The sequence below is a fragment of the Hyperolius riggenbachi genome, chromosome 9 (assembly GCF_040937935.1).
Source record: "Hyperolius riggenbachi isolate aHypRig1 chromosome 9, aHypRig1.pri, whole genome shotgun sequence".
Lineage (NCBI taxonomy): Eukaryota > Metazoa > Chordata > Amphibia > Anura > Hyperoliidae > Hyperolius > Hyperolius riggenbachi.
Genome location: NC_090654.1, coordinates 109,533,776 through 109,560,450, shown reverse-complemented (window position 1 = coordinate 109,560,450; position 26,675 = coordinate 109,533,776). Strand labels below are relative to the sequence as shown.

Below are 26,675 nucleotides of genomic sequence, written 5' to 3'. Positions count from 1 at the left end.
GACACTATGTGCCAGTGCTGTGTACAGAGGCCCCTGGAGGTTACCGACACCACGTGGAGGCTGACAGAGGACAGGTAATATATAAATAAACACACGGCAGCGGAGGGGTTTCCGTCGTTCGTTCCGAATTCAGCCGCCGTACCAACCAACTTTGGCCCGACATCTTGCTGCAAGCGCAATCGACTAAAGCAACCAATTTCGGGCCTGCACTTGTCGCCACCAATTCAATAATTGAATAGGTTGGTCAATCGGCCAAAGTAGCCTGATGTATGGGCACCTTAAAGGACACATCCAAGCTCTATTATAATTTAAAAATCCACTTACCTGGGGCTTCCTGCAGCCCCTGCCAGCTGTCCTGTGCTCTCGCTGCAACTCCGCTCACCGCGCCGGTGGCCCGGGGTCCCCTCCGGCGCAGGATGTCCAGGATGCCTGCGCAAGCGGCTCTCAGGGTCACACTGACATCATCTGGACTGTACTGCGCAAACACAGTAGTTCTGCACCTGCGCCGTACAGTCCGGATGACATCAGCACAACCAGTGAGCCGCATGCTGGAGCGCAGGAGAAGCCGACCAGGAAGCTGACCTGGCAGGGTCGTCATCTCCATCCACCGGAGGGGACCAGGAGCCACTGGAGCTGCAGCGAGGGCACAGGAAAGATACAGGGGGCTGGAGGAAGCCCCAGGTAAGTGGATATTTTTTATTTTTAAAGTGCTTGGACCTTCCCTTTAACTGTACATACAGGGATGCATAGCACAATATATCTAAAGCAGGATCTCGACTGTTCCCATTTTTTCAAAACTAAAATCTGGATGGAGCTCCACCTCAAGAGCTATTAGTCTTAACATTAACACAAACTATGGTACTTAGTTGACGATTACAACTGAATTAACTGAATTGAAAGTTTAAAGCTTATTGAAATGAACATTTATTGAACACACGTCCAGTTAGCTAAACCCACTTACAGACCTTGCAGTCTCAGTCTCATGCAACCTAAATGGCTGATTAACAAGAACATTAGCCTGCACTGAGTCCAAAGAAAATATAAATACAATTTATTAAAAGAAAAAAAAATAAGGAATGGAAAGTTTTCAGTATATGCACATATTGTACTGTTAATGGCCACCACATCTACAGTCTAAACTTACAGCAATATTAAGGCATATGGTGATTTTACAGCTGGTTCTGACTTATATGCAGATGTAAAGTATTCAACATAATGAGCTATTAACGACTACTAGATTAGGAATATTACACTGAATATAGGTTTGTTAATGCTGGGGTTATTCTTAATTCTTTCTTTTTTTAATTCTTTCAAGTGTAACAAGAAGCCAGAAAAACAGTGGCGCATTCTAAAAAGTGATTTCATACAGGCAGCTGAAGGCAGTGAATTCCCTGCCTGTCAGCTGCTCTCTTGTTAGTGCTCTGTACTGATGGAGTCAGATCTCTGCTCAGCCACTGCCATGCTCAAGAGCGACATGCCGCCGTTCTCTGCTACCACGCGTGGTTGTACTAATGCTGCCATTCGCTTACATTTTAATTGCACCAGAATGACGCTCATAGACGGTGGATAGGATACTGAACTGCCCGATGAGTACGCAGTTCAGCTTTCCATCTGAAAGAGTCCTTACAGAAACACATTGTACATGTTCTGCATCCACCATTTCTGAAGGTCCCTGCAGTTCATATCTGGTAATACAAGGAGCGACACATTACAAACGTTTGTGGAAGTGCTGAGGCCACCAGCTGTACTGAGAGCAGAAATTGTACGTGCTCCAGTCTGACAGCACACTTCTCATGTGACGCCTGTATACAACTTTGCAGAGAGAAGGTCCTCACATCATTAACTAGTAAACAGAAAGGCAGATGTGGCGATCTTATATACAGCATGTGAATAAATGAGGTCACTCAGAACACACCACTTATCCATTTCCTGTTAGCCAAGACTTCATCCCTACCACTTAACTAAGAGTCTGTAACATCACAGCCGGGCGGTATCCACGCTGCGGGAGGGACGAGTGGTCTCCTAAATGTACTACATGCGACATTTCAACTTCTATTCTGTAAGTAGGATTTTTACTTGCGCAGAATAAAATTGCCATTGGTTTTACACTATGGAGCGCTTCACTCATCTTTTATAGATTTCTTCTGCTTGACACATCCAAAAAAGGGGAGCAGCTCCAGAAGTGTTGTTATCCATCTGAGCGGTGTGAACTGTCTTTTGGGAAGCTCCAGACCATTTGCTTTTTTCTATGTGAATAAATGAGGTCACTCAGAACACACCACTTATCCATTTCCTGTTAGCCAAGACTTCATCCCTACCACTTAACTAAGAGTCTGTAACATTAAAAAAACAAAAAAAAAAACCTTGATACTCCAGGAGGGTGAAGCTTTCGGCTTGGCTATTTCTGTCGGAGGCCGAGTGGAAAGCCCGCTACTGTGCCAGGTGCAGCACCGTCAAGCAGACATTTGGGAGTCCTGCCGCTGGATCGCCTCTCTTTAGGATCCAGAGGCTTCCACCTCTCACAGTAAATAGCCCATAAGGGCACTTTTTTCACTTTAGGTTCATGTTAATAATGAGCTCTTTACAACTGCATACACATTAGAACATCCTGTAAAGAATGAATGTATTCCTTAATGTGGCCTAAACATTTTTTGGGGTACGGTGGTCCACCACTCAACCATTTTAATTTAAAGTGACCCCATTGTAAAGTGGAGAATACAATATGGTAATAAAAAGTACTTAATCAGAGGTTCTCTTTAGTGTAAAATGCATAATATTTCCCCCGAATCATATTTGGGAGAAATACTGCTGCACCTTAGTGTGTCAGGAGAAAGTATCATTCCCTTTGAGTTATTAAAGTGTACCTGTAGTGAGAAAAATTGCTCCTGGAGGGGAACTTACCTTTGGGAGCAAAAAGCCTCTGGATCCTCAAGAGGCTTCCCCTGTCCACTGCAGCAGAGTGGATCCAGCTCTGGCTCCCCTGTAAATCTCGTAGGGTGCCTGTTGGCACGCGCACATGTGCACTAGCGGCTCACCACTAAGGCTCCAGCAGAAATAGCCGAGCCTGATCAGGTCCGCTCTAGTGCGCAGGCATGAGCTGTCTGCACCCGCACAGTAAAGTGGATCCCATCAGGCTAGGTTGTATTGGCCGGAGCCAAAGCGGAGAGGCGATAGTGCGCCTGCACAGGCAGGCCACTGTAAATATCGTTGTCGGTAAGATTTCAGGGCTGCCAGCACTAGATCAGGCTAACCAGAGGGAGACGGGGGAAGCATCATTAGGATCCAGAGACTTCCGCCTCCCAAGGTAAGCTTTTACATTTTAAAAAAAAAACACAACCCCTCTGATTATGCAGTTTATTGTCAGGTGCCTAGTTAATATTGCCCAAGTTTACTTTCGGATTACTGTTAGTCAAAAAAAAAAAATGAACAGCACAAGGACTACTGCAACGCAAATGGAAGTCACTAACATACTTAATTACACAGCATTCCCACTTGAGACACTACACCTGTGACTGTCGTGGTCAATATGTTCAATAAACTGTATTAAAATATAAAAGCAGTTTCATTAAACTAGACACACTGTGTTCAATAGATATGTATTTTGTATGCAGAATGAAATTAAGAATCGCTATTGAAACACTTTTGAATAAAATGTTAGGGGCAAAATATATAATAGTTATAGTCAGTTGGCGATTTAAGCACTGAATATATTTATTTTCCACACGGTACTTTGTAGTTTAATGTTTTTGTTAATCATCTGCTTTTGCTTCCATTTCATCAGCATCATCATCTCCATCCACTTCTGCATTTTCTTTTTCCAGTCGCTCCAGCTGTCTGGCAAGCTCTGTCTCATCTGTGTCTGTAACAACTTTGGGCTAGAAGTAAAAAGAGTAAAGATACATCAGTATACATCACTTAAAGGGTAAATAAACTCATGACATGATGAGATAAAACGTGTATGTACTGTTCCAATCCTGCGTGGAACCGGGCAGTTTCCTTTTCTCACTGTAAGGGTTAAAATTCAGGTATGCAAATGACACTTTGGACACACTTCAATTGGAAGATCAAGTTCATCCAGAAACTATGGTATAACACTAGTCTGCACCCTCACATATCTCAGTTTATTCAGAGGAAGGCAAAAACTCTTACAATGCTTGGACTAATAAGCCCTAAAAGGGAAAAAATTCTTCCAGTCGGCAATCAAATAAAATCCCTGGATCAACACTTCAGTGGAAGGAAAGCATCCAAGCCCCATTTAAATGCAGATTTAGAATTTGCTTTAACTACTTCCTGTGGTAATACATTTCACATTTTAATTGCTCTTACTTTAACCACTTGCCGACCGCATCACTGCTATGGACGTGGATGCAGCGGCAGCCCCTGGACCGCCTAACGCCGATTGGCGTAAGGTCCTGGGGGCGTGGTTTGCAGACCATCTGGCATCCCCGCTATGACGGAGCTCACCCTCGGCTTGAGTCTCCCAGCGGTGATCGCCGCTGGGAGACTGTTAGATGTCGAAACCGCCATCTTTTATTGCTGTACAGCGCTGTAATCTAAGACAGCGCTGCACTGGGGACAGCCTCGGGACACGACTGTCCCCGTGGGAGACATGATAGCGATCGGCTCTCATAGGCTGAAGCCTATGACAGCCGATCACACTGATTGGCTGGCAGGGGGAGGAGGGGGGGGGGGGGGGGGGGAGTAGAATTTTTTTTTTTTTAAATAAAAGGACATAAATATTTGCCCCCCCCAAAAAAAAACACTGGGGGAGCGATCAGACCCCACCAACAGAAAGCTCTGTTGGTGGGGAGAAAAGGGGGAGGGGAATCACTTGTGAGCTAAGTTGTGCAGCCCTGCAGCGAGGCCTTGAAAGCTGCAGTGGCCCATTTACAGAAAAATGGCCTGGTCTTTAGGGGGGTTTAACACTGCAGTCCTCAAGTGGTTAAAGAACCCTTTCCTAAATAGATGGCAAAATCTTTTTCCCTCCATGCGCAGATCGTGCCTCCCAGTCCTTTGCACAAACCTAGGGCGAAAAAAGCTAAACTGCAAAGCTTTTATATTGCTCTCTGATGCATTCATACATGTTAATTAGAACTCCTCTAATGCTGGGTACACACAATACATTTTTCCGTTCAATTTTCTACCCAATCGTTTTTTCCGGTCGATTCTGCGCTCGATTCTCTTATTTTCCTTATCTTTTTCCATCCACTTCTATGAGAAATAGAGCCAAAAAACGATCGGAAGCAATATCGGACATGACGGAAATTATCTATCAAACCCATCTATCGGTGGTAAGAACGTATGGTGTATCCCTAGCATAAGGCATCTTTTCCTCAAGATGAAATAATCCCAGTTTATCTAACCTTTCTTAGTGAGACGTTCCGGCCCTCCGATCAATTGTGTTGCTCATCTCTGCAGCTGCTTTAAAGCCTGGTACACACTTTCAATTATTATTGACCAATCACTGACCAATTTTACCAACTCCATGTAGTATGAGCGTTTACCTACACGGAGGGTAAAATTACTTACAACGTTGCTAAAATTGATCAATGATTGGTCAATAATAGTTGAAAGTGTGTAACAGGCATAAAGAGACACTGAAGCGAAAAAAATATGATATTATGATTTGTATGTGTAGTACAGCTAAGAAATAAAACATTAAGATCAGATACATCAGTCTAATTGTTTCCAGTACAGGAAGAGCTAAGAAACTCCAGTTGTTATCTCTATGCAAAAAAGCCATTAATCTCTACGACTAAGTTAGTTGTGGAGAGGTCTGTTATCTGACTTTTATTATCTCAACTGTAAGTGAACTGTTTACTTTTTATCTGCTAGAGGAGAAGTCATTACTTCACAGACTGCTCTGAAAGACTCATTTTGAAAGCTTAGTGTTGTGTAATCTGCACATAGTAGAGAATGATGCAATGTTAGAAAAACCACTATATACCTGAAAATAAAAGTATGAGAATATTTTCTTTGCTGCTAATCTTCTAGTAATCATTCATAGTACACAACCAATTCATCATATTTTTTTTTCCGCTTCAGTGTCTCTTTAAAACTGCAATGTCCCTCCTGTACTGTGATGCCCAGAACCGTACTCCATATTCCAGATGCGGCCTTACAAAAGAGCTAAACAGGGGCAGTATTAGGCTAGCATCTCAAGTTTTTATTAACCTTTTAATGCAACTCAAAATGATTGGCTTGAGTTAGCATTGTCCCGACTGCCTGTATAGCTTACATGTTGCAAGTGAAAGTGTCCCAAAATGCTCCCGAGAGGGAGATCTTGGCACCTTTGTCTAGACAGGAGGTCTCTGTTGGAACTCTATGAGTAGTTTTTACTAATTAAACTGTTTCCTGCTAAAATGTTTGACAATTCTATATGATTGTCATCTACACAAGCAAAGTTGACACTTAGGGTAATAGGCCCACTTTGCTAAACCCCTATTTATAACATAGCATCCACTACTTGAATACATACCAATATTAAACCTTTGCACTCTACAACACATGCACATCATATAACACTTGCAAAGGGTTAAAACTGGTATGTGTTTAATTTGATCACACTTCCTTTGCACCTGTTCTGCCAGATGAGTCCAGCTTTAAAATTGTGAGTAGAATTTATTCTATACTTGTACCTCCATCTGGACATTAAACACTCCTCTTTTCTCTTCAATCCTCTCTTTGATGACCGACATGGCTTGATTGAGCACAGACAGGCCTTCAGTCCTCTCCAAAGTTGTAGTTGTCATAACATATCGAGGGGGCGCTATCAAATTTATCTAAAACATAGTTAACATGAACATTAGCAAAACAGCATTTTAAACGCGGCAACATTCATTATGAAAAGGTTTACTGCATGTGAAAATAAAACCAACCCAAGGGATCTGTTGTAAAACACTTATGTGGCTTCCTCCCTGATACAGCATAAGACCGAATAGTGGGAAGCCTATAGATAGTCGGGGGTTCCTGGATCCTCCTGCAGCCAACCATTCCAATGCAGAATCCCTCTAAACCTATTCAACATTGCTCTATTTGCCCACAGTAGAGCAGTTTGTGAGCAGCGAGCATTAAACACCACCTTTTAAACCTTTAACTGGAAAGTGTACTGGTTAACCGGTTCAGCGCCGCAGTGCCGAAAATCTCATGCATCCGAGCAACGTTCACCTCCCATTCATTCGCCTATAACTTTATTGCTACTTATCACAATGAATTGATCTATATCTTGTTTTTTCCGCCACTAATTAGGCTTTCTTTGGGTAGTACATTTTGCTAAGAATTATTTTTTTCTAAATCCATTTTAACAGGAAGATTAAGAAAGAAATGAAAAAAAATCATTATTTCTCAGTTTTTGGCCATTATAGTTTGAAATTAATATACGCTACCGTAATTAAAACTCATTTATTTTGTTTGCCTATCTGTCGCGGTTATTTCACCGTTTAAACGATGTCCCTATCACAATTTATAGTGCCGATATTTCATTTAGAAATAAAGGTGCATTTTTTCAATTTGCGTCCATCGCTATTTATAGGCTTATAATTTTAAATAATATAATAACATACTCTCTTGACATGCATATTTAAAAAGTTCAGACCCTTGGGTAACTATTTATGTTGTTTTTGTTTTTTTTTATTGTATTTTTTTTTTGTTTTTTTTAAATAAAAAAATGTATGTGGGTAATTTTTGGGGTGGGAGGGAAACTGCTATTTTCTAATGTAAAATAATGTAATTGTTTTATTAAAAATGTATGTGGGTGCAGTTTACTATTTGGCCACAAGATGGCCACAGTGAGCAAAGTCCTGGATGCGAACTATGTCGCATCCAGGAACTAAAATTCAGAGGAGTTGTTTCCTGGGGGGCAGAAATACCACGCTCTCTGGAGAGAAAGCGTCGGTATTTCTGCGGGGAAGTCAGATCGGTGAATGGGAATTATATTCCCATTCACTGATCGGGGGGCTAGCGGCGGGCGCGCGCCCGATCGCGCGCACCACGCAGGGAACACAGCAGTGCCTTTCTGGACGAGAAAGCTCGTCCAGAAAGGCCGAACTGGTTATAGGGAACCTAAAGCAAGTGGGGAAAAAAAAAAAAAGTTTGACTTACATGTTGCTTCCATCAACCCCCCGCAGTCACCCTGTGCCCACCCCATCACTGAGCAATGCTCCAGTCCACCGCAGCGCCCCTCTTTTGGCCGGAAGACTCAGCAAATCGATGGTCATTGCGCATGTGCGGTCCCAGCTCCACGCATCCTCAATCGCATTCTGCGCAGTAGAGATTTTCCCGTGATCAGGAGGCGCGTGGACTGGGACACTTTCCAGAAGAAAGAGGGGCGCTGCGGGTGACAAACGTTGCGGAGTGATGATGCGAGCACAGGATGGCAGCAGGCGACAGGAAGAAGCCCCAGGTAGGTAAAAAAAAAAAAAAAATTCCATTTACTTTAGGTCCTATTTAAGGACTTTGCCTCTGACATAGGAGACCTGGGTTCAAACCTCAGCTCTTTATATTTCAGTAAGCCAGCACCTATTCAGTAAAGAGTTCTTTGGCGAGATTCCCTAACATTGCTACTGCCTACTGAATGTGCACTAGTGGCTGCCATGCAACGGGAGAAAAGCGCTATACAAATACTGGAATTATATACACTATCACCAGATAAGTGTAGCAATCCCAAGGTTTCAGTGTCTTGCAATAGGAACTAGAGATGTACAAGAACTAGGTTATTGGTGGACAAGGTTTACTTTGTCAACCGTCAGCACACATACTAGGAATTTAGAGTGACGTGAACTTCAGCCTGGATAACCAAAAGCACTAGAAAATAATAATTGGCATACAAAATAAAAAAAAATTTGGGCCTATAAGAACAAAATGACTAAATTGATGACTTATTTCACCAACCAGCCAGCCCTTTCCAAAAAAAGAAGACACATGGTTTAATTTCAAGACTAGTATAACAGAACACTTTACCTACAGTGTTTCTTTTTTATGCTGCATACTCAGGTCTAAGCGAATGATGGCTAATGCAGCATCAGAGGTTTTATAAGAATAGCTACAGATTGTTCCATGATGGAGAGTATGGTACATATGAAATTCTCCTTTTTCTCCTGTACGATATTTTCGCACCTCGTCAATAAAATGCCTTTTAAACCTCCAACAAGCAAGAAAATACTAATCCTTTTCACCTTTTATTTTTTGGTACGTTTTTATTGCAAAGTGGTGAAAAGTTTAAAGAGAAGATGGCAAATCTCACAGCACAACTGTACACTTAGGCTGCCCCGCATACGATTCCAATTTATAATTTGTTTTTACATCCGATTCAGATTTTTAATCTTTACTGCATGCTGCATTTTTTGATCCATTTCTGTTAAATGTATTCAGGGAAAAATCGGAATTGAAAATCGGAAACGGGATCGCAAAATGGATTTGCAGTGTGCAGGGAGCCTAAAACTGTAGACAACACTGCAGGGCCCATCTAGTCCAGTTAGATAATGCTGTGCATATGTATAATTATGTCATCACCAGATCATTACTAAAGCAAGTAAACTATATAAGCAATTTAAACATTGCAGTCCCTATTGGGGTGCTTTCAGTATACACCATTTATATACTATTGAAGAAATTAAGCAATGGTCCATGAACTGATGTTATAGCACTGAAATATTTCTTGGTCTTGAGTTTGTTGATGTCATGATGGATTCGATGATCACAGTGTAGAACTGCACCATTAGTTTTTGTGGTAGGCCAAACTTGTTCAGCTGTCATAGGCGACATCCTCTGTTGTGCTTTCTTGGTCATGTGAATACGTTCTGGATTGAACTTAAATATTTGTATTGTACTGACCCCTAGTGGGCAATAGTTTGTTACTTTAGTATTAAAGAAAACCTGTAACATTGAAAGAAAACCCCTGGGGGATACTTACCTCGGGAGTGAGAAGCCTTTGGATCTTAACCACCCTGGCGTTCTATTGAGATCGCCAGGGCGGCTGCGGGAGGGTTTTTTTTTAATAAAAAAAAAACGATTTCATGCAGCCAACTAAAAGTTGGCTGCATGAAAGCCCACTAGAGGGCGCTCCGGAGGCGTTCTTCCGATCGCCTCCGGCAAGCATAAGTAACAAGGAAGGCTGCAATGAGCAGCCTGCCTTGTTTGGCTTTCCTCGTCGCCATGGCGACGAGCGGAGTGACGTCATGGACGTCAGCCGACGTCCTGACGTCTGCCGCCTCCGATCCAGCCCTTAGCGCTGGCCGGAACTATTTGTTCCGGCTGCGCAGGGCTCAGGCGGCTGGGGGGACCCTCTTTCGCCGCTGCTCGCGGCGGATCGCCGCAGAGCGGCGGCGATCAGGCAGCACACGCGGCTGGCAAAGTGCCGGCTGCGTGTGCGGCTTTTTATTTCATCCGAATCGGCCCAGCAGGGCTGAGCGGCACCCTCTGGCGGTACTGGACGAGCTGAGTTCGTCCATACCGCTAAGGTGGTTAACAAGGCCCCCGCTGTCCCGGCAATTCAGCGCTGCGATCCCGTCAAACAGTGGCGGGGTAAATATTTACCTACCGTCATCCAGCGCAGTAGTGGATCTTCGTTGGGGCCAAGGCGAAAATAGCAGAGACCGATCGTATCCACTCTCTGCTCAGGCGCGAGTCCTTTGCGCCTGTGCAGTAGAGCGGATACGATCGGGTTCGGCTATTTCCGCTTAGCCCAAACGAAGAGCCGCTAGTGCGCTGGATCGCGGTAGGTAAATATTTACACGCAGACGCCAAGCATTGTCAAGGAGGTTTCGGGGGAGCCAGCGCCGGATTCCCCCAACCTATAGAGGAAAGGGAAGCCTCATTGCGACCCTGAGGCTGCCCCCTCCCGAGGTAAGGATCCCCAGAGGGGTTATCTGTTACAGTCTCTTTAAGGAAGATGCTGTTATACAGCATACTTATATCAGTGAATCTCTTCCACGCTAGACAAATCCTAATAAGCAACACTATAGGTTTTGGTACAAAATGCATGATAATTATATCTATTGATATCTCATAGGCTATCAGGTTTGATTTTTCAATCCTTTCAGAAGATTAGCAGACATTTCCTGCTCCTCTCCCCTCTCCATAGTGCTGAAAGGGCAACTTAGCAGGAACATTAAGCCCAACTCTCTAAGTATGTTTCATCTACAATTCCAATTTGTGGTTCCTTTGTACAGTTCTAGCAGCAGCTATGAGCTTTTGGATACAAATGACCACTTATAGTAATAGAAGCAACAGGATAATGTTACTCAAGTTCCCTAATTAACTATGGTAACAATAAATAGTATGAGTCTTGTGTAAACCATTTTTGAATCTTCCTCTCCTACAAACTAAGGAACGTGGTCTGTATTGGCCATCAAAGTGATTTTTATTTATTTAAAAACACTGAAAATGCAAGATTTCAAAACCTCTTGCGTTTCTTCACTAGGCATGACTTTTATTTGAAGGAATGGCTTACCTTGATTGGCATACTCTCTGTTGAACAGCTCAGTCCTGCTCTCAATGCATCTTTCACAGCATCAATGCCCTCATAGCCATAACAAGCCACTTCAATATCTGTAAGTCAGAAAAACCAAAACATTTATTTAGGTGCTTCTATTCTTCTAATACCAGAAAAAGCTAGTTGCTTGTTAGATACACAAGAATATCTGGTTCTGTAAGCTCATTGGACAGGTTAACAGGAATCTGAATTGAGAAGAATACAGAAGCTGCAACATTGTAATTAGGTAGTCCCTGACTTACCAAACGCCCAATTTACGAACGACCCGTCGATACAAACGGTATGGATTCTGTGGGAACAAGTTGATTTTTTTTTAATTGGACTAGTAGTTTGAGAAAATCGATTTTAAAAAATTCTAAGATAAAATGGCTTTTAAACTTATATAAGAGGGTACAGGGGCAGAGGTGACAAAGAGGGGTACACTGGAGGCACAGGGGACAGAGATGGAATGGTGTTCCAGATTTAGGTTAAGAACTAACCTACAGTCCCTAGCTGGTTCGTTAACCAGGGACTACCTGTACATTTCAAAACTACCTTTAGCCTGATAGCTGTAGCCAAGATACAACACTATGTACATATGTGTTCTGGATTTATAACACAGGAAGTGCACTGTTAATGAACAGGATAGGGACTGTAGGTTTGTTGTTTGAATCAGTCCATCAGTCGAAACACGGCCATCTCTATCCCCTGTAACTCTTCTATGGTCCCAATCGCCTTCACTGTCTCTCGCTTTCACCTTTGTTCACCCATGCCTTCAGCCCCCCCCCCCTCCATGTCACCTCTGTGTACCACAGCAAAATGTCATTTTACCAGTGTTAAAACAAAAACACACATACACACTTGTTCCCACAGAATGAAATTTCATATTTTCGTCCGTTCCAATCAGCGGGTCATTCACAAGTCAGGTGTGCATAAGTTGGAGACTACCTGTGTACCTAAAATACCACTGAGAAAGACAATATACATGCAACAAATTCTAAGGAGATGGTTCAGCTTATTCAAAAGGATAGAAATAATATAGTTGGTCTGAAGTATAATTAACATATTAAAAGGTAACCTTAATTGTCCTAAAAACAAACAAAAAAGTTTCACTTACCTTGGGCTTCCCGCAGCTGTCCTGTGACCACACCGGTCCTCAACGATCCTTCGTTCCCCCCCCCCCCCCCCCCGCCAGTTAGTTTTATTCTAAGCCGACTGAGAGTCAGCCCCTGTCCACGCGTCTCCTCGTACACATTCCCCCCTACCAGTTAGTTTCGTTTTAAGCCGACTGAGAGTCGGCCCCTGTCCACGCGTCTCCTTGTACACATTCCCACGGTCAAGCACATCCTACAAGGATCGTTGAGCCTTAAAAAAATTAAGTTGGCCAAACACGAAACTGATAGCGGTAAGGGAAACGCATGCAGAATTTGCCACCCCTCTCTATGAATATTACAGGTTTTCTGCCAATAACTGACCAAGTGTGCATCCACCAACTATGAGTTATGTTTGGTCAAGAAAGCCACAGAGAAAATTACCTGCTCTGATTTTCACAGCTTGTGGAGTAAGACGTCTGTTAATATTATCTATGAGAACGCTCCTCTCCTCTTCTATTAAATCTAGGCCATCCAAAACAGAGGGATCTCTGAAAACAAGAAGAATTTACAGTATTTCAATACAAAAGTTTCTGCAAGAATACAGGCTGTGGAGTCGGGCAATTTTGGGTACCTGGAGTCGGAGGTTTCATAAAATGAGGAGTAGGATGATTTTTGTACCAACTCCACAGCCCTGCAGGAATGTTCATATTTTAAAGTAACCCTAAAGTCAAGTGCAGTGGTGTGGTGTGGGAGTACAGACCTGCCATTCTGTGGGATCCAAAGCCTTCCCTCTACATATGTAAGTCACTGTCCTTTTGTAGGTCACTTCAGTGTTTTCACACAAAAACTACGGTATTGCATAGGCAGGTAATGCACTCCAACAACTCCTTATACCCTTGGAATAATTAACTATTACAGCTAGCACTTTGTAGTATCAGCTGTGACACACAAACCTTATGGTCTGCTAAGTTTTACTTCAGGTTCACTTTTTTGAGTGTGAATATACAAAGCTGGACTTACGAGACGGCCTGTTTGAAGGCATCATAAGCTCCATATCCTGGCCTCTTGTATCTTTCATCAAACACCCAAGCCGTTCTTTGATATAAACTTTCTAGCTGCTCATCTTTTGTGTATTCCAAAACTTCAGCTACATGACGTAAAATGCTGTACACCTGAGATAAAAACACAACACATACCAAACATGAGTGAGAAGCAAAAGTCACAAAAAACATCATCCACAATAGCAACATGACATATTATTGGATTATTATTTTCTATCCATTTTTATTACAAGTACATCACACATTTTTGCTATTCATATTATCTATCTATCTATCTATCTATCTATCTATCTATCTATCTATCTATCTATCTATCTATCTATAGATAGAGAACAACTGAGTCAAGAGGGATATGGAGGCTGCCACATTTATTTCCCTTTATACAATACCTGATGCCTGGCAGCCCTGCGGATCTATATGAATGCAGTAGTGTCTGAAAAACACCAGAAACAACGATGCAGTCAAATCTGACAATAATGTCAGAAACACTTGATCAGCTGCATGCTTGTTCAGGGTCTATGGCTAAAGGTATTCGAGGCAGATCATCAGCAGGATAGCCAGGCAACTGGTATTGCGTAAAAGGAAATAAATATGGCCGCTGCCTCTTGCATCAGTTGTCCTTTAAATGCAGGAAATAAGCATTGACCTTATTTCAACATCTGGAGTGAACTCTGTGGTCATTGCACTGCTCTCCTCTCTTCATGTTGCCGTTGATCTGAGGTCTGGGTGTGAGTAACCAGAAGACAGCAGCAGCCATACAAGTCAAAGATAGGGCAATGCTAGCAGCATGGAAGGCCCAAATTGTTTGCTTAGTTTGCCTGGGCCAAGCTGCACCCCAGGAGTGGCATCAGCTATGTATACATAGCACTACCCATATATAATTATTAAAAATTACCTCGACAAGTGTGTAGTACTAACCTTGCTCCTCAATGGGAAAAAAAAATTGAGTTCCTATTTTACAGATCCCCTCACTTATCCCCAGAAACATAAAGCTGGGGTACATCTCCACAATGGGAATCAGGGCTAACTAAAAAACAACTTTTGAAAGTTTAGCCTTAAACTGTTGCCAAGTAACATGGCTAAAATAGGGTAATATAATACCAGCAGCAGCCTTTGATCTTTGCAGTGTGATGGATTTCGGCGATCACTGGCCCATATCACTGTACAAACTATAGAATTTCATTGTAAAAAGCACTTCCCAGGGCAAAACGCCAAATGAGATGTCTGGATTAAACTATGGAAAAGAACCAGGGTTGTTAGACTAAATTATCTTTGATGGTAAAATGGAATTACAGTAACACATTGAAATTGCAGGACATGGTTTATAAAGCAAGGTGCAAAGCTACATGGAGCCAAAGTGGAACAGCTGTTCAGCCCAAACAAGTTACGCCTCAAACAAATGCCACAGGGTTCCCGGCTGAGGTGGCCAGTCAGGAGAGTCTCTGCTGGGAATCTAGTACTGTGCTGTGAAACTGATCTGTCAGTGAGAGATCTGGAGTGCTGGATTGTCTTGGCCGATCTTTTCCTTACCCTCATGGCTGGAGACTGCCCCACTGTGTGTAGTGCATCATCCCTCCACCGCAAAAGTCTGTCACTAGGCCTGTAGGCTAGCGATGCGTGTGTATAGCACTCTGCCCCAAATTATTACCCAGGGTATCGAGGCTCAAACCCAGCAAGTGACAGGAACTGTGTGTATAAACCCACCTTGAGACCTCATCTGATGAATAAAACAGGCAATGTAACTGACCAGGCACACAATACAATGATAAAGCACTATAAACAATTTGCTGAAGTCCAGAAAACAATGAGTTTAAAACTTCAGTGAACAGAGTAATGCCTGGTACACACTGTTCAATTTCCTGTCAGACCAACATTTCGAATCAATAATTTCAGAGAAGTGCGCTCAGGTTTCCGATCGATTTTTTAAGTTGTTCTTGTACAGAAGTGAAAATCAACTAAACACGATATGCAGCAACTACAGATATGGAAAGACGACAGCTTACAAGCATAGCTACATAGATTAGGATGCAGGCTTACTGTTTTGGACTTGGTGAACTTATCTTCACATTTTAATGCCTCCTCTGGCGAAACTCTTCTTTTAGACAAATCTATGTATCCTGCAAGTTACAAAATATTAAGATTATTAAGAATCTAACAAATAAGCAATCTTACGCAATTACTATTGTCTCAAGGACTTTTTTTTTATAAAATGCTTCCATTATTATAATTATTGATTTATAAAGTGCCACCATATTTCGTGGTGCTGTACAAAGTAAGAAACAAACAAGGGGTACATAATACAGACAAATTGTATACACCAACAAACAAAAACACTGGATGGATACAATATACAGAACTGGTAATTACAGTGACGAAAGTAATATGATGAATAAAATGTATAATGAATTCCAAGATACCAAAGGGTGAGAGAGCACTGTCCTTGCCATTACATTTTCAAAAGGTGAGACTGGTAGAGCATATGAAGTCAGCTCACCATAGTAACCCCAACCATCTTTCTTAATTGATACTCCACTATAATACATAGTTTAAAAGCCATAATAATGGGCTGTAGTGACTTTCAACCATTTTGGTTTGTTCCATAAGTGCTTTCGGGTCCTGTTTGTCCTATACCTCCCACGTGTATGGCTGTTACCATCTGCCTTTTACATTGGGAATTGGGGAGTCGCCCTCTCTCCCCACTTTCCCTAATGCCCCCCCCCAGGTTTGCTCCACTAGCGCAGCCTTCCCCTTTGTGATTTAGTGCTCCAGTCTTTTCTCTTTCTCTGTGTTTTTTCTTCTTCCCCTTACCTTTTTTCATTTCTTCACCTTATCACAGTTTTTTGGGAGTTTTTTTTTCACATCTCTACCCTTTAACAGCATCCCAGCAGATGCACGTGCTTCCGTTTTGCTATTTTGACTATTATCTGAGAAATAGAAGCAAGCATATCATAAAATGCTCTGAGTAGAGTTTAAATTATTAGGAGTCAGTGCATTTTTCCCCAGATTCCAGGTACCCAAAAATTGTTCAGACTCCACAGCCTGGTTCCTAGTGTTCCCACTAGGAGTTTGCATTGGATAACCACCTGTCATATTGAAACACACACAAAAATGTAGCACAGAAAGGGGGAATAGATCAACCAGATTTTAGAAACATACCTTTGTCTTTATCAACTCTTATTACTACGACACACTCATTCCTGCCGATTCGGATGAGTTTGTTGATGGATCGGATACGTCTTCTGGACAGCTCACTCAGGAGGATCATCCCCTCAATGTTGTTATATTCTAAGAGGCTGACATATGCTCCCATCTCAGCGATGGACCGGACATTAACCATGACGACATCATCTACTTCTGGAAACTTGTGCTGGTAAAATCGACAACTTAAACCAGGCATCCTGAAAAACATTTTAGCATACATTGTTAAGGCCTTATTCACAATGGTGTGCATTATTAGTGATTTCAGCTTCTCTGTAATTCACTAGCACTTGAAAAAGCGCTATGGCAATGCAAATCAATGGTATTTTTCACACTGTAGCGATCCCCAGTGATTAGTTATTTGGTGAAATCTCAAATAGGGTGCTGGAGCATTTTTGCAGCAAATGCATTTCAATGTTAAAGAATCACAAAACGCAATCACTCTAAAATCGCTTTGCTGTACAGTGAAAAAAAAACAAAAACCAGGAAGTTGCAGAAGGCTAGTGATTTTGTTATTGTACCAAAATAAATAGTTTATCATAGATCTTGTTAATATGTAGCCCATGAATTGCTGGTTCACATCTGAAGCGGACTGCAATCGTGATTTGGCGTACAAAATCTCAAGTTTTACCAAGATTTGCACTCCACATTTAATAGAACGAGGACCACAACACAATCGTCCCTAAAGCACTGCATGCAGCATGTTTGTGATTGATTCAAATTGCAAATGCTGCAGTGAGAATGTATCCATAGGGATACATTAGCAGCAGTGCTTTGCTGATCGCCGGCGATCAGCATAGCGCTGTCAAAGCGTCTAGTGTGGACCAGCGCTTGTACTGCATTTACTAACAACACAGACAAAACTATTCACATTTTATGACTATTGCACCATTTAGTGGCCATTTCTACACTTTATAGAAAGCTAAACCAGGCCAATGTTTCCTAACCATGGACCCAAAATGTCAAGGTTTTGTCCAACGAGCCACTTAGTTATCACTTTGGCCTTAAAGTCTCTGTAAAAAAAAAAAATTTGAACCTTATTTCTTCTATCCTATAAGTTCATATAGCTGTTCTAATGTGCTCTGTCTAACTGCAGCCTTTCTTAGTTGCACAGTGGCTGTGTTAACTCTGTTATATGATCTAATCTTCTCTCCTCTGTCGGGCTCAGGCAGTCAGGCTGGAATGTGCTGTGCTGCTTGTGATTGGATAGAAGCTATACACACCCTCTCCAGGCCCCCTGCACACTCTGTATGACTCACACACTGAGCTACTCTAAGCCTATCACTTGCTATGTCTTTTGTTTGTAAACACTGCATAAAAATGGCAATTACAAGCCAGGATTGCAGCAGGGAGTGGCAGAAACAGCACAGAGGGGCCCAGGAGAACATAATGAATAGAATGGTATGCTTTTTATTGTAAGGATTTCACAGTACAGATTATCTTTAAAGAACGACACCCATGCTAACCTAGAAATAAAAAACACATATATAAAGTAGATAAATACTACTTCTATAACAGATGTATTGTGCTATCCACGTAATTCCTGTGAATTTTATAAAGGGAAAGCAGAAAATCCTATTCTAGGCAGTGGCCATCTTGCCAAGCTAATGCTGACATATCCTCCCTGACTCTTGTTTACCCCCCTCCCTTCTCTTGCTCATTGTGTATTCATTAGCTGCCCTCATCCCAGAGTCTTCAGACACTCCCACTGAGGTGTATACTAACAACTGCACTGTCTATTTTATTATTTACACATCCAATCACTGAGTCTCCTCAGCCTTGCTTGTAAACTCAAGTAATCAGAGGGTGTTTCTGATAAGCAGCTAGATAGGGAAATGAAAGAGGAGGAATATATTATAGATAAAAAAACTCCCAGCATTCAACTCTTTGGCACTGTTTGGCACTAACTACTATAGGGCCGGTGCTCCTAAAGTATGTGATAACTACAAACCATAACAGCAGAAAAAGTTTTGCAAGTTTTGAATGCAGGATTAGCATCTTTATCACTTAATACACTCAGACCAGTTGCTGTAAATTTGATTTTTATGGTGACCATATCGCTTTAAGGTACTGTGCTCCATTCTTCTTCGCCAAACAGGTTATTGGACGTTTGAAAGAAGTTGCTGTGGATGTTTTGGTACAAATCTTTATTTGTGGCTGTGTTCTTAGGCAAAATTGTGAGCAAGCCCACTCTCTTGGATGAGAAGCAGTGCCACACATGAATGGTCTCAGAATGCTTTACTGTTGGCATCAGACAGGACTGATGGTAGCGATCACCTTTTTTTTATCTAGACAATAATTGTGCCAGATGCCCCAAACATTCAAAAAAGGGCTCCATCAGAAAAACGACTTTACTCCAGTCCTCAGCAGTCGAGGACTGCAATCCGCTTTTTCAGTCCTCGACATGGAAACTGGGGGCGTGGCCAGCTGACGTAGGCGGAAGTGCTGCCGCCATGTGGGTATGTAATCCACGCTGATGCGGCCCGCCCCCCAACTCTCCCCATTGTGGTGAACAAGTGCTGTTAGCGCAAAACGGACGTCCGCAGGGGCACAAAGACCTGGCGCCCACTTAACCACTTCAGGACCACAGTCTTTTCGCCCCTTAAGGACCAGAGCCTTTTTCTCCATTCAGACCACTGCAGCTTTCACGGTTTATTGCTCGGTCATACAACCTACCACCTAAATGAATTTTACCTCCTTTTCTTGTCACTAATACAGCTTTCTTTTGCTGCTATTTGATTGCTGCTGCGAGTTTTAGTTTTTATTATATTCATCAAAAAAGACATGAATTTTGGCAAAAAAAATGACTTTTTTAACTTGCTGTGCTGACATTTTTCAAATAAAGTAAAATTTCCTATACATTTGAGCACGAAAATTATTCTGCTACATGTCTTTGATAAAAAAAAAAACCATTCAGTGTATATTTATTGGATTGGGTAAAAGTTATAGCGTTTACAAACTATGGTGCCAAAAGTGAATTTTCCCATTTTCAAGCATCTCTGACTTTTCTGCGCACCTGTCAGGTTTCATGAGGGGCTAAAATTCCAGGATAGTACAAATACCCCCCAAATGACCCCTTTTTGGAAAGAAGACATCCCAAAGTATTCAGTGAGAGGCATGGTGAGTTCATAGAAGATTTTATTTTTTGTCACAAGTTAGCGGAAAATGACACTTTGACAAAAAAAAGAAAAAAAAAAGTTTCCATTTCTTCTAACTTGCGACAAAAAAAAATGAAATCTGCCACAGACTCACTATGCTCCTCTCTGAATACCTTGAAGTGTCTACTTTCCAAAATGGGGTCATTTGTGGGGTGTGTTCACTGTCCTGGCATTTTGGGGGGTGCCTAATTGTAAGCACCCCTGTAAAGCCTAAAGATGCTCATTGGACTTTTGGCCCCTTAGCGCAGTTAGGCTGCAAAAAAGTGCCACACATGTGGTATTGCCGTACTCAGGAGAAGTAGTATAATGTGTTTTGGGGTGTATTTTTACACATACCCATGCTGGGTGGGAGAAATATCTCCGTAAATGACAATTGTTTAATTTTTTTTACACACAATTGTCTATTTATAGAGATATTTCTCCCACTCAGCATGGGTATGTGTAAAAATACACCCCAAAACACATTATACTACTTCTCCTGAGTACGGCGATACCACAGGTGTGGCACTTTTTTGCACCCTAACTGCGCTAAGGGGCCCAAAGTTCAATGAGTACCTTTAGGATTTCACAGGTCATTTTGAGAAATTTCGTTTCAAGACTACTCCTCACGGTTTAGGGCCCCTAAAATGCCAGGACAGTATAGGAACCCCACAAATTACCCCATTTTAGAAAGAAGACACCCCAAGGTATTCCGTTAGGAGGATGGTGAGTTCATAGAAGATTTTTTTTTTTTTTGTCACAAGTTAGCGGAAATTGATTTTAATAGTTTTTTTCCACAAAGTGTCATTTTCCGCTAACTTGTGACAAAAAATAAAATCTTCTATGAACTCACCATACTCCTAACGGAATACCTTGGGGTGTCTTCTTTCTAAAATGGGGTCATTTGTGGGGTTCCTATACTGCCCTGGCATTTTAGGGGCCCTAAACCGTGAGGAGTAGTCTTGAAACCAAATGTCGCAAAATGACCTGTGAAATCCTAAAGGTACTCATTGGACTTTGGGCCTCTTAGCGCACTTAGGGTGCAAAAAAGTGCCACACATGTGGTACCGCCGTACTCAGGAGAAGTAGTATAATGTGTTTTGGGGTGTATTTTTACACATACCCATGCTGGGTGGGAGAAATCTCTCTGTAAATGACAATTGTTTGATTTTTTTTTACACACAATTGTCCATTTACAGAGAGATTTCTCCCACCCAGCATGGGTATGTGTAAAAATACACCCCAAAACACAATATACTACTTCTTCTGAGTACGGCGATACCACATGTGTGACACTTTTTTGCAACCTAGGTGCGCTAAGGGGCCTAACGTCCTATTCACAGGTCATTTTGAGGCATTTGGATTCTAGACTACTGCTCACGGTTTAGGGCCCCTAAAATGCCAGGGCAGTATAGGAACCCCACAAGTGACCCCATTTTAGAAAGAAGACACCCCAAGGTATTCTGTTAGGAGTATGGTGAGTTCATAGAAGATTTTTTTTTGTCACAAGTTAGCGGAAAATGACACTTTGTGAAAAAAAAAACAATACATATCAATTTCCGCTAACTTGTGACAAAAAATAAAATCTTCTATGAACTCATCATACACCTAACAGAATACCTTGGGTGTCTTCTTTCTAAAATGGGGTCACTTGTGGGGTTCCTATACTGCCCTGGCATTTTAGGGGCCCTAAACCGTGAGGAGTAGTCTTGAACCCAAATGTCTCAAAATGACCTGTGAAATCCTAAAGGTACTCATTGGACTTTGGGCCCCTTAGCACAGTTAGGCTGCAAAAAAGTGTCACACGTGGTATCGCCGTACTCAGAAGAAGTAGTATAATGTGTTTTGTGGTGTATTTTTACATATAACCATGCTGGGTGGGAGAAATATCTCTGTAAATGACACATTTTTGATTTTTTTTACACACAATTGTCCATTTACAGAGAGATTTCTCCCACCCAGCATGGGTATGTGTAAAAATACACCACAAAACACATTATACTACTTCTCCTGAGTATGGCGATACCACGTGTGACACTTTTTTGCAGTCTAGGTGCGCTAAGGGGCCCAACGTCCTATTCACAGGTCATTTTGAGGCATTTGTTTTCTAGACTACTCCTCACGGTTTAGGGCCCCTAAAATGCCAGGGCAGTATAGGAACCCCACAAGTGACCCCATTTTAGAAAGAAGACACCCCAAGGTATTCCATTAGGGGTATGGTGAGTTCATAGAAGATTTTATTTTTTGTCACAAGTTAGTGAAAAATGACACTTTGTGAAAAAAACAATAAAAATCCAATTTCCGCTAACTTTTGACAAAAAATAAAATCTTCTATGAACTCATCATACACCTAACAGAATACCTTGGGGTGTCTTCTTTCTAAAATGGGGTCACTTGTGGGGTTCCTATACTGCCCTGGCATTTTACGGGCCCAAAACTGTGAGTAGTCTGGAAACCAAATTTCTCAAAATGACTGTTCAGGGGTATAAGCATCTGCAAATTTTGATGACAGGTGGTCTATGAGGGGGCAAATTTTGTGGAACCTTTCATAAGCAGGGTGGCCTCTTAGATGACAGGATGTTTTGGGCCTGATCTGATGGATAGGAGTGCTAGGGGGGTGACAGGAGGTGATTGATGGGTGTCTCAGGGGGCGGTTAGAGGGGAAAATAGATGCAATCAATGCACTGGGGAGGTGATCGGAAGGGGGTCTGAGGGGGATCTGAGGGTTTGGCCGAGTGATCAGGAGCCCACACAGGGCAAATTAGGGCCTGATCTGATGGGTAGGTGTGCTAGGGGGTGACAGGAGGTGATTGATGGGTGTCTCAAGGTGTGATTAGAGGGGGGAAATAGATGCAAGCAATGCACTAGCGAGGTGATTAGGGCTGGGGTCTGAGGACGTTCTGAGGTGTGGGCGGGTGATTGGGTGCCCGCAAGGGGCAGATTAGGGTCTAATCTGATGGGTAACCGTGACAGGTGGTGATAGGGGGTGATTGATGGGTAATTAGTGGGTGTTTAGAGGAGAGAAGAGATGTAAACACTGCACTTGGGAGGTGATCTGATGTCGGATCTGCGGGCGATCTATTGGTGTGGGTGGGTGATCAGATTGCCCGCAAGGGGCAGGTTAGGGGCTGATTGATGGGTGGCAGTGACAGGGGGTGATTGATGGGTGGCAGTGACAGGGGGTGATTGATGGGTGATTGACAGGTGATCAGTGGGTTATTACAGGGAATAACAGATGTAAATATTGCACTGGCGAATTGATAAGGGGGGGTCTGAGGGCAATCTGAGCGTGTGGGCGGGTGATTGGGTGCCCGCAAGGGGCAGATTAGGGTCTAATCTGATGGGTAACAGTGACAGGTGGTGATAGGGGGTGATTGATGGGTAATTAGTGGGTGTTTAGAGGAGAGAAGAGATGTATACACTGCACTTGGGAGGTGATCTGATGTCGGATCTGCGGGCGATCTATTGGTGTGGGTGGGTGATCAGATTGCCCGCAAGGGGCAGGTTAGGGGCTGATTGATGGGTGGCAGTGACAGGGGGTGATTGATGGGTGGCAGTGACAGGGGGTGATTGATAGGTGATTGACAGGTGATCAGTGGGTTATTACAGGGAATAACAGATGTAAATATTGCACTGGCGAATTGATAAGGGGGGGTCTGAGGGCAATCTGAGCGTGTGGGCGGGTGATTGGGTGCCCGCAAGGGGTAGATTAGGGTCTAATCTGATGGGTAACAGTGACAGGTGGTGATAGGGGGTGATTGATGGGTAATTAGTGGGTGTTTAGAGGAGAGAATAGATGTAAACAATGGATTTGGGAGGTGATCTGATGTCGAATCTGCGGGCGATCTATTGGTGTGGGGGGGTGATCAGATTGCCCGCAAGGGGCAGGTTAGGGGCTGATTGATGGGTGGCAGTGACAGGGGGTGATTGACGGGTGATTGACAGGTGATCAGGGGGGATAGATGCATATAGTACACGGGGGGGGGGGTCTGGGGAGAATCTGAGGGGTGGGGGGGGATCAGGAGGGGGCAGTGGGCAGGGGGGGGGATAAAAAAAAAAATAGCGTTGACAGATAGTGACAGGGAGTGATTGATGGGTGATTAGGGGGGTGACTGGGTGCAAACAGTGGTCTGGGGGGTGGGCAGGGGGGGGTCTGAGGGGTGCTGTGGGCGATCAGGGGGCAGGGGGGGGAAATCAGTGTGCTTGGGTGCAGACTAGGGTGGCTGCAGCCTGCCCTGGTGGTCCCTCGGACACTGGGACCACCAGGGCAGGAGGCAGCCAGTATAATAGGCTTTGTATACATTACAAAGCCTATTATACATATGTGCAGCGGCGATCCGGGTGCTAGTAACCCGCCGGCGCTTCCGAACGGCCGGCGGGTTACTACGAGCGGTGGGCGGAGCCAGTCCCCGGCGGCTGATCGCGTCACGAATGACGCGATCGCCGCATAGCCACTCCCGCAGCCGCCCCCGCCGATGGGCGTATTGCGGTCGTTTGGGCCCGGACTTTGCCGCCGCCCATCGGCTGGGGGCGGTCCTCAAGTGGTTAATCCGCTTTGCACCTAAAGACTGCATGCTGACTGTAAGTGATTTTATTCATTTTTTCAATAGACAATCCCTATTGCAGTGCTGGCTTGCCTGACCTCTCTCCTTACTACCTGGCAGCCATTTGTAGCCTGCTCGCTATCTACACACTGCTTTGGGCCTGTGTGGATTACCTTAAAACACACCTCCAGTAAAACCTATGCTTCCTGCCTGATTGCTGAGGGAATTGCCTATATTCTGTGACTTGCTTGCGCACGGCTGTAATGCAACAGCATCATCCAGGCTGCACACTAGAAGTACTGTATCTGCAATAACTGATGAGGTCTATGCTTCCTATAAAAGCTGTTGCATGATTATAGCATGTAAATCCCTGCATACTTAGCACTGTGCATTTTGATCTAGCTTAAACATTGCAGTGTCCTCCCCAGGCTCTTGGTGAGCACCTGGCTGTCATCGGCTCACCTCCTCATCCTCCTCCTATACTTTAAGTAGAGTTGTACCAGCCCTGCATTCCTCCGTCACTCCCCACCCAGCTACTTTTTCATGCCACCCGGCTGGAAAAAAATTCTGGGGAGAACACTGCATTGTCTGTTCCCACTTGCGGAAGCATTGAACAAAGGACTCCCAATCATTGACAGAACTAAAACACAGTACTATAGTATATTTTATGTGCTTAAGTATGACTATTTCTGATATAGTAAACTACTTTTCCTGGTCCTTTAGAGTTTACTTTAAAGTGATTCCACTGTATCAGCCTGTCCCTAATGTTTTTCTTGGGGAAGGGGGGGAAAGGGCCTTCTTTTCTGCCCTTCTTGACATCAAGTCATCCTCCACAAGTCTTTGCCACTTTGTGCGTGCAGATGCACTCTCTGCTGCCATTCCTGAGCAAGCTCTTTACTGGTGGCACCTCAATTCCACAGCAAAATCAGCATTTGCTGGACTTCCTTCGCCAACCTGAATGACTGCACTTGTTTCCTTGCAGGTAACCATGGTTAACAGAGGAAGAACAATGATTTCAAGGATCTTGCTCCTTTTAAAGCATTCGATCTGCTCAGCATGACACAATGATCTCCAGCCTTGTGCTCGTCAACACTCACCTGTGTTGAGAAAGTTACTGAAATAATCTCAGCAGGTCCTTTTGAAGAATGGCTGAAATGTAGTAGTAGAAATGGGTTGTTTGGGATTAGGTTACATTTCCAAGCAAAGAAAGACTTTGCAATTTATCTGATCACTCTTCATAACATTCTGGAGTATATGCATATTGCCATCATAAAAACTGAAGCAGCAAACTTTGCAAAAAACAGTATTTGTGCCATTTTCTAAGATTCTGGCCATGACTGTTCACTATAGAAAAGGCTGTATCAACAGGTAAGACAACCTGAGCAAGTGTTGTACTCACTGTACCAACCCTGCTGTGAGATTTTCATATTTAACTATAGATGTGGTTTATACTTGTCTTGGGCGACAGCTCACACTGTGAAAGTAGCAACACTATCTGGTAAACCAAAGGTGCAGATCCTATTGACCTCCTCTTTATAAGTATGGCGATTATCACAATAATCTGGTGTTCAAAACATAAGCGTAAATGACAATTCAAGCCGATTGTCACTATCAATATGGCTACTTTTCTAGTGATCAGCTGATCACCATCTTTGTAGTCCTTAATAACAACTTGTGTGATGTTCTCTGTAAAGTACTACAGAAAAGTGTTGGTGCTTTAGAATTGTATGTTAACGATAATTAAAAAAATAATACTAATTCGACTTTTGCAAGACCATAGGTGCTTACTGCTGTGATCATAACAATACATAAATACATGCATAATGCAAAAAATAATGATCCTGAGCAATGCAAGACTGACATGCAGGAATTAATGCATCATCCTCTGGCGTGGTAAAACATCCAAAGGTGGCTGCGCATGAAGTTCAGGCCAGATACTATAGCATTGTCTGCATAGGGCTGAGCAGCTCACCCACCTCACCGCACTGCTAAAACTTCATAAAAAAAAAGACCAACAGCCACTCACTTGTCTCAGCTCCCGAGTCTAGCAGCGCTGGCCGTGATGGATGCAGTGACCGGGCCCCACAGTTCTTCCTGTGCTACACGCCGCACTATTTCATCAGCATGCGTTCCGGCGAGAAGCTAATGCGCATGCGCGGCGGCTAACCGGA

At 43.1% G+C, this 26,675-nt stretch overlaps 1 protein-coding gene across 1 annotated transcript; it reads right to left on the bottom strand.

Annotated features, from left to right (window-relative positions):
* Window positions 1-908: 908 nt before the first annotated feature.
* On the bottom strand, window positions 909-26,663 carry EIF2S1 (eukaryotic translation initiation factor 2 subunit alpha). The gene is made up of 8 exons (XM_068253323.1): window positions 26,531-26,663; window positions 16,782-17,023; window positions 15,663-15,742; window positions 13,585-13,736; window positions 13,006-13,112; window positions 11,450-11,547; window positions 6,639-6,782; window positions 909-3,875 (listed from the first exon to the last, which is right to left on the bottom strand). The coding sequence occupies exons 2-8, from the start codon at window positions 17,020-17,022 to the stop codon at window positions 3,750-3,752; spliced, it is 948 nt and encodes a 315-aa protein (XP_068109424.1). The 5' UTR covers window position 17,023; window positions 26,531-26,663; the 3' UTR covers window positions 909-3,749.
* Between the last annotated feature and the right edge of the window lie 12 nt (window positions 26,664-26,675).

Bases quoted from the DNA above. Each gene is read 5' to 3' on its own strand.
- EIF2S1 (XM_068253323.1), bottom strand. From the start codon at position 17,022: ATGCCTGGTTTAAGTTGTCGATTTTACCAGCACAAGTTTCCAGAAGTA. The intron at 6,783-11,449 runs GTAAGCCATTCC...ACTATGTTTTAG, and splicing joins CAGAGAGTATGCCAATCAAG to ATAAATTTGATAGCGCCCCC. The intron at 3,876-6,638 runs GTACAAGTATAG...TTTTACTTCTAG, and splicing joins TGTTTAATGTCCAGATGGAG to CCCAAAGTTGTTACAGACAC.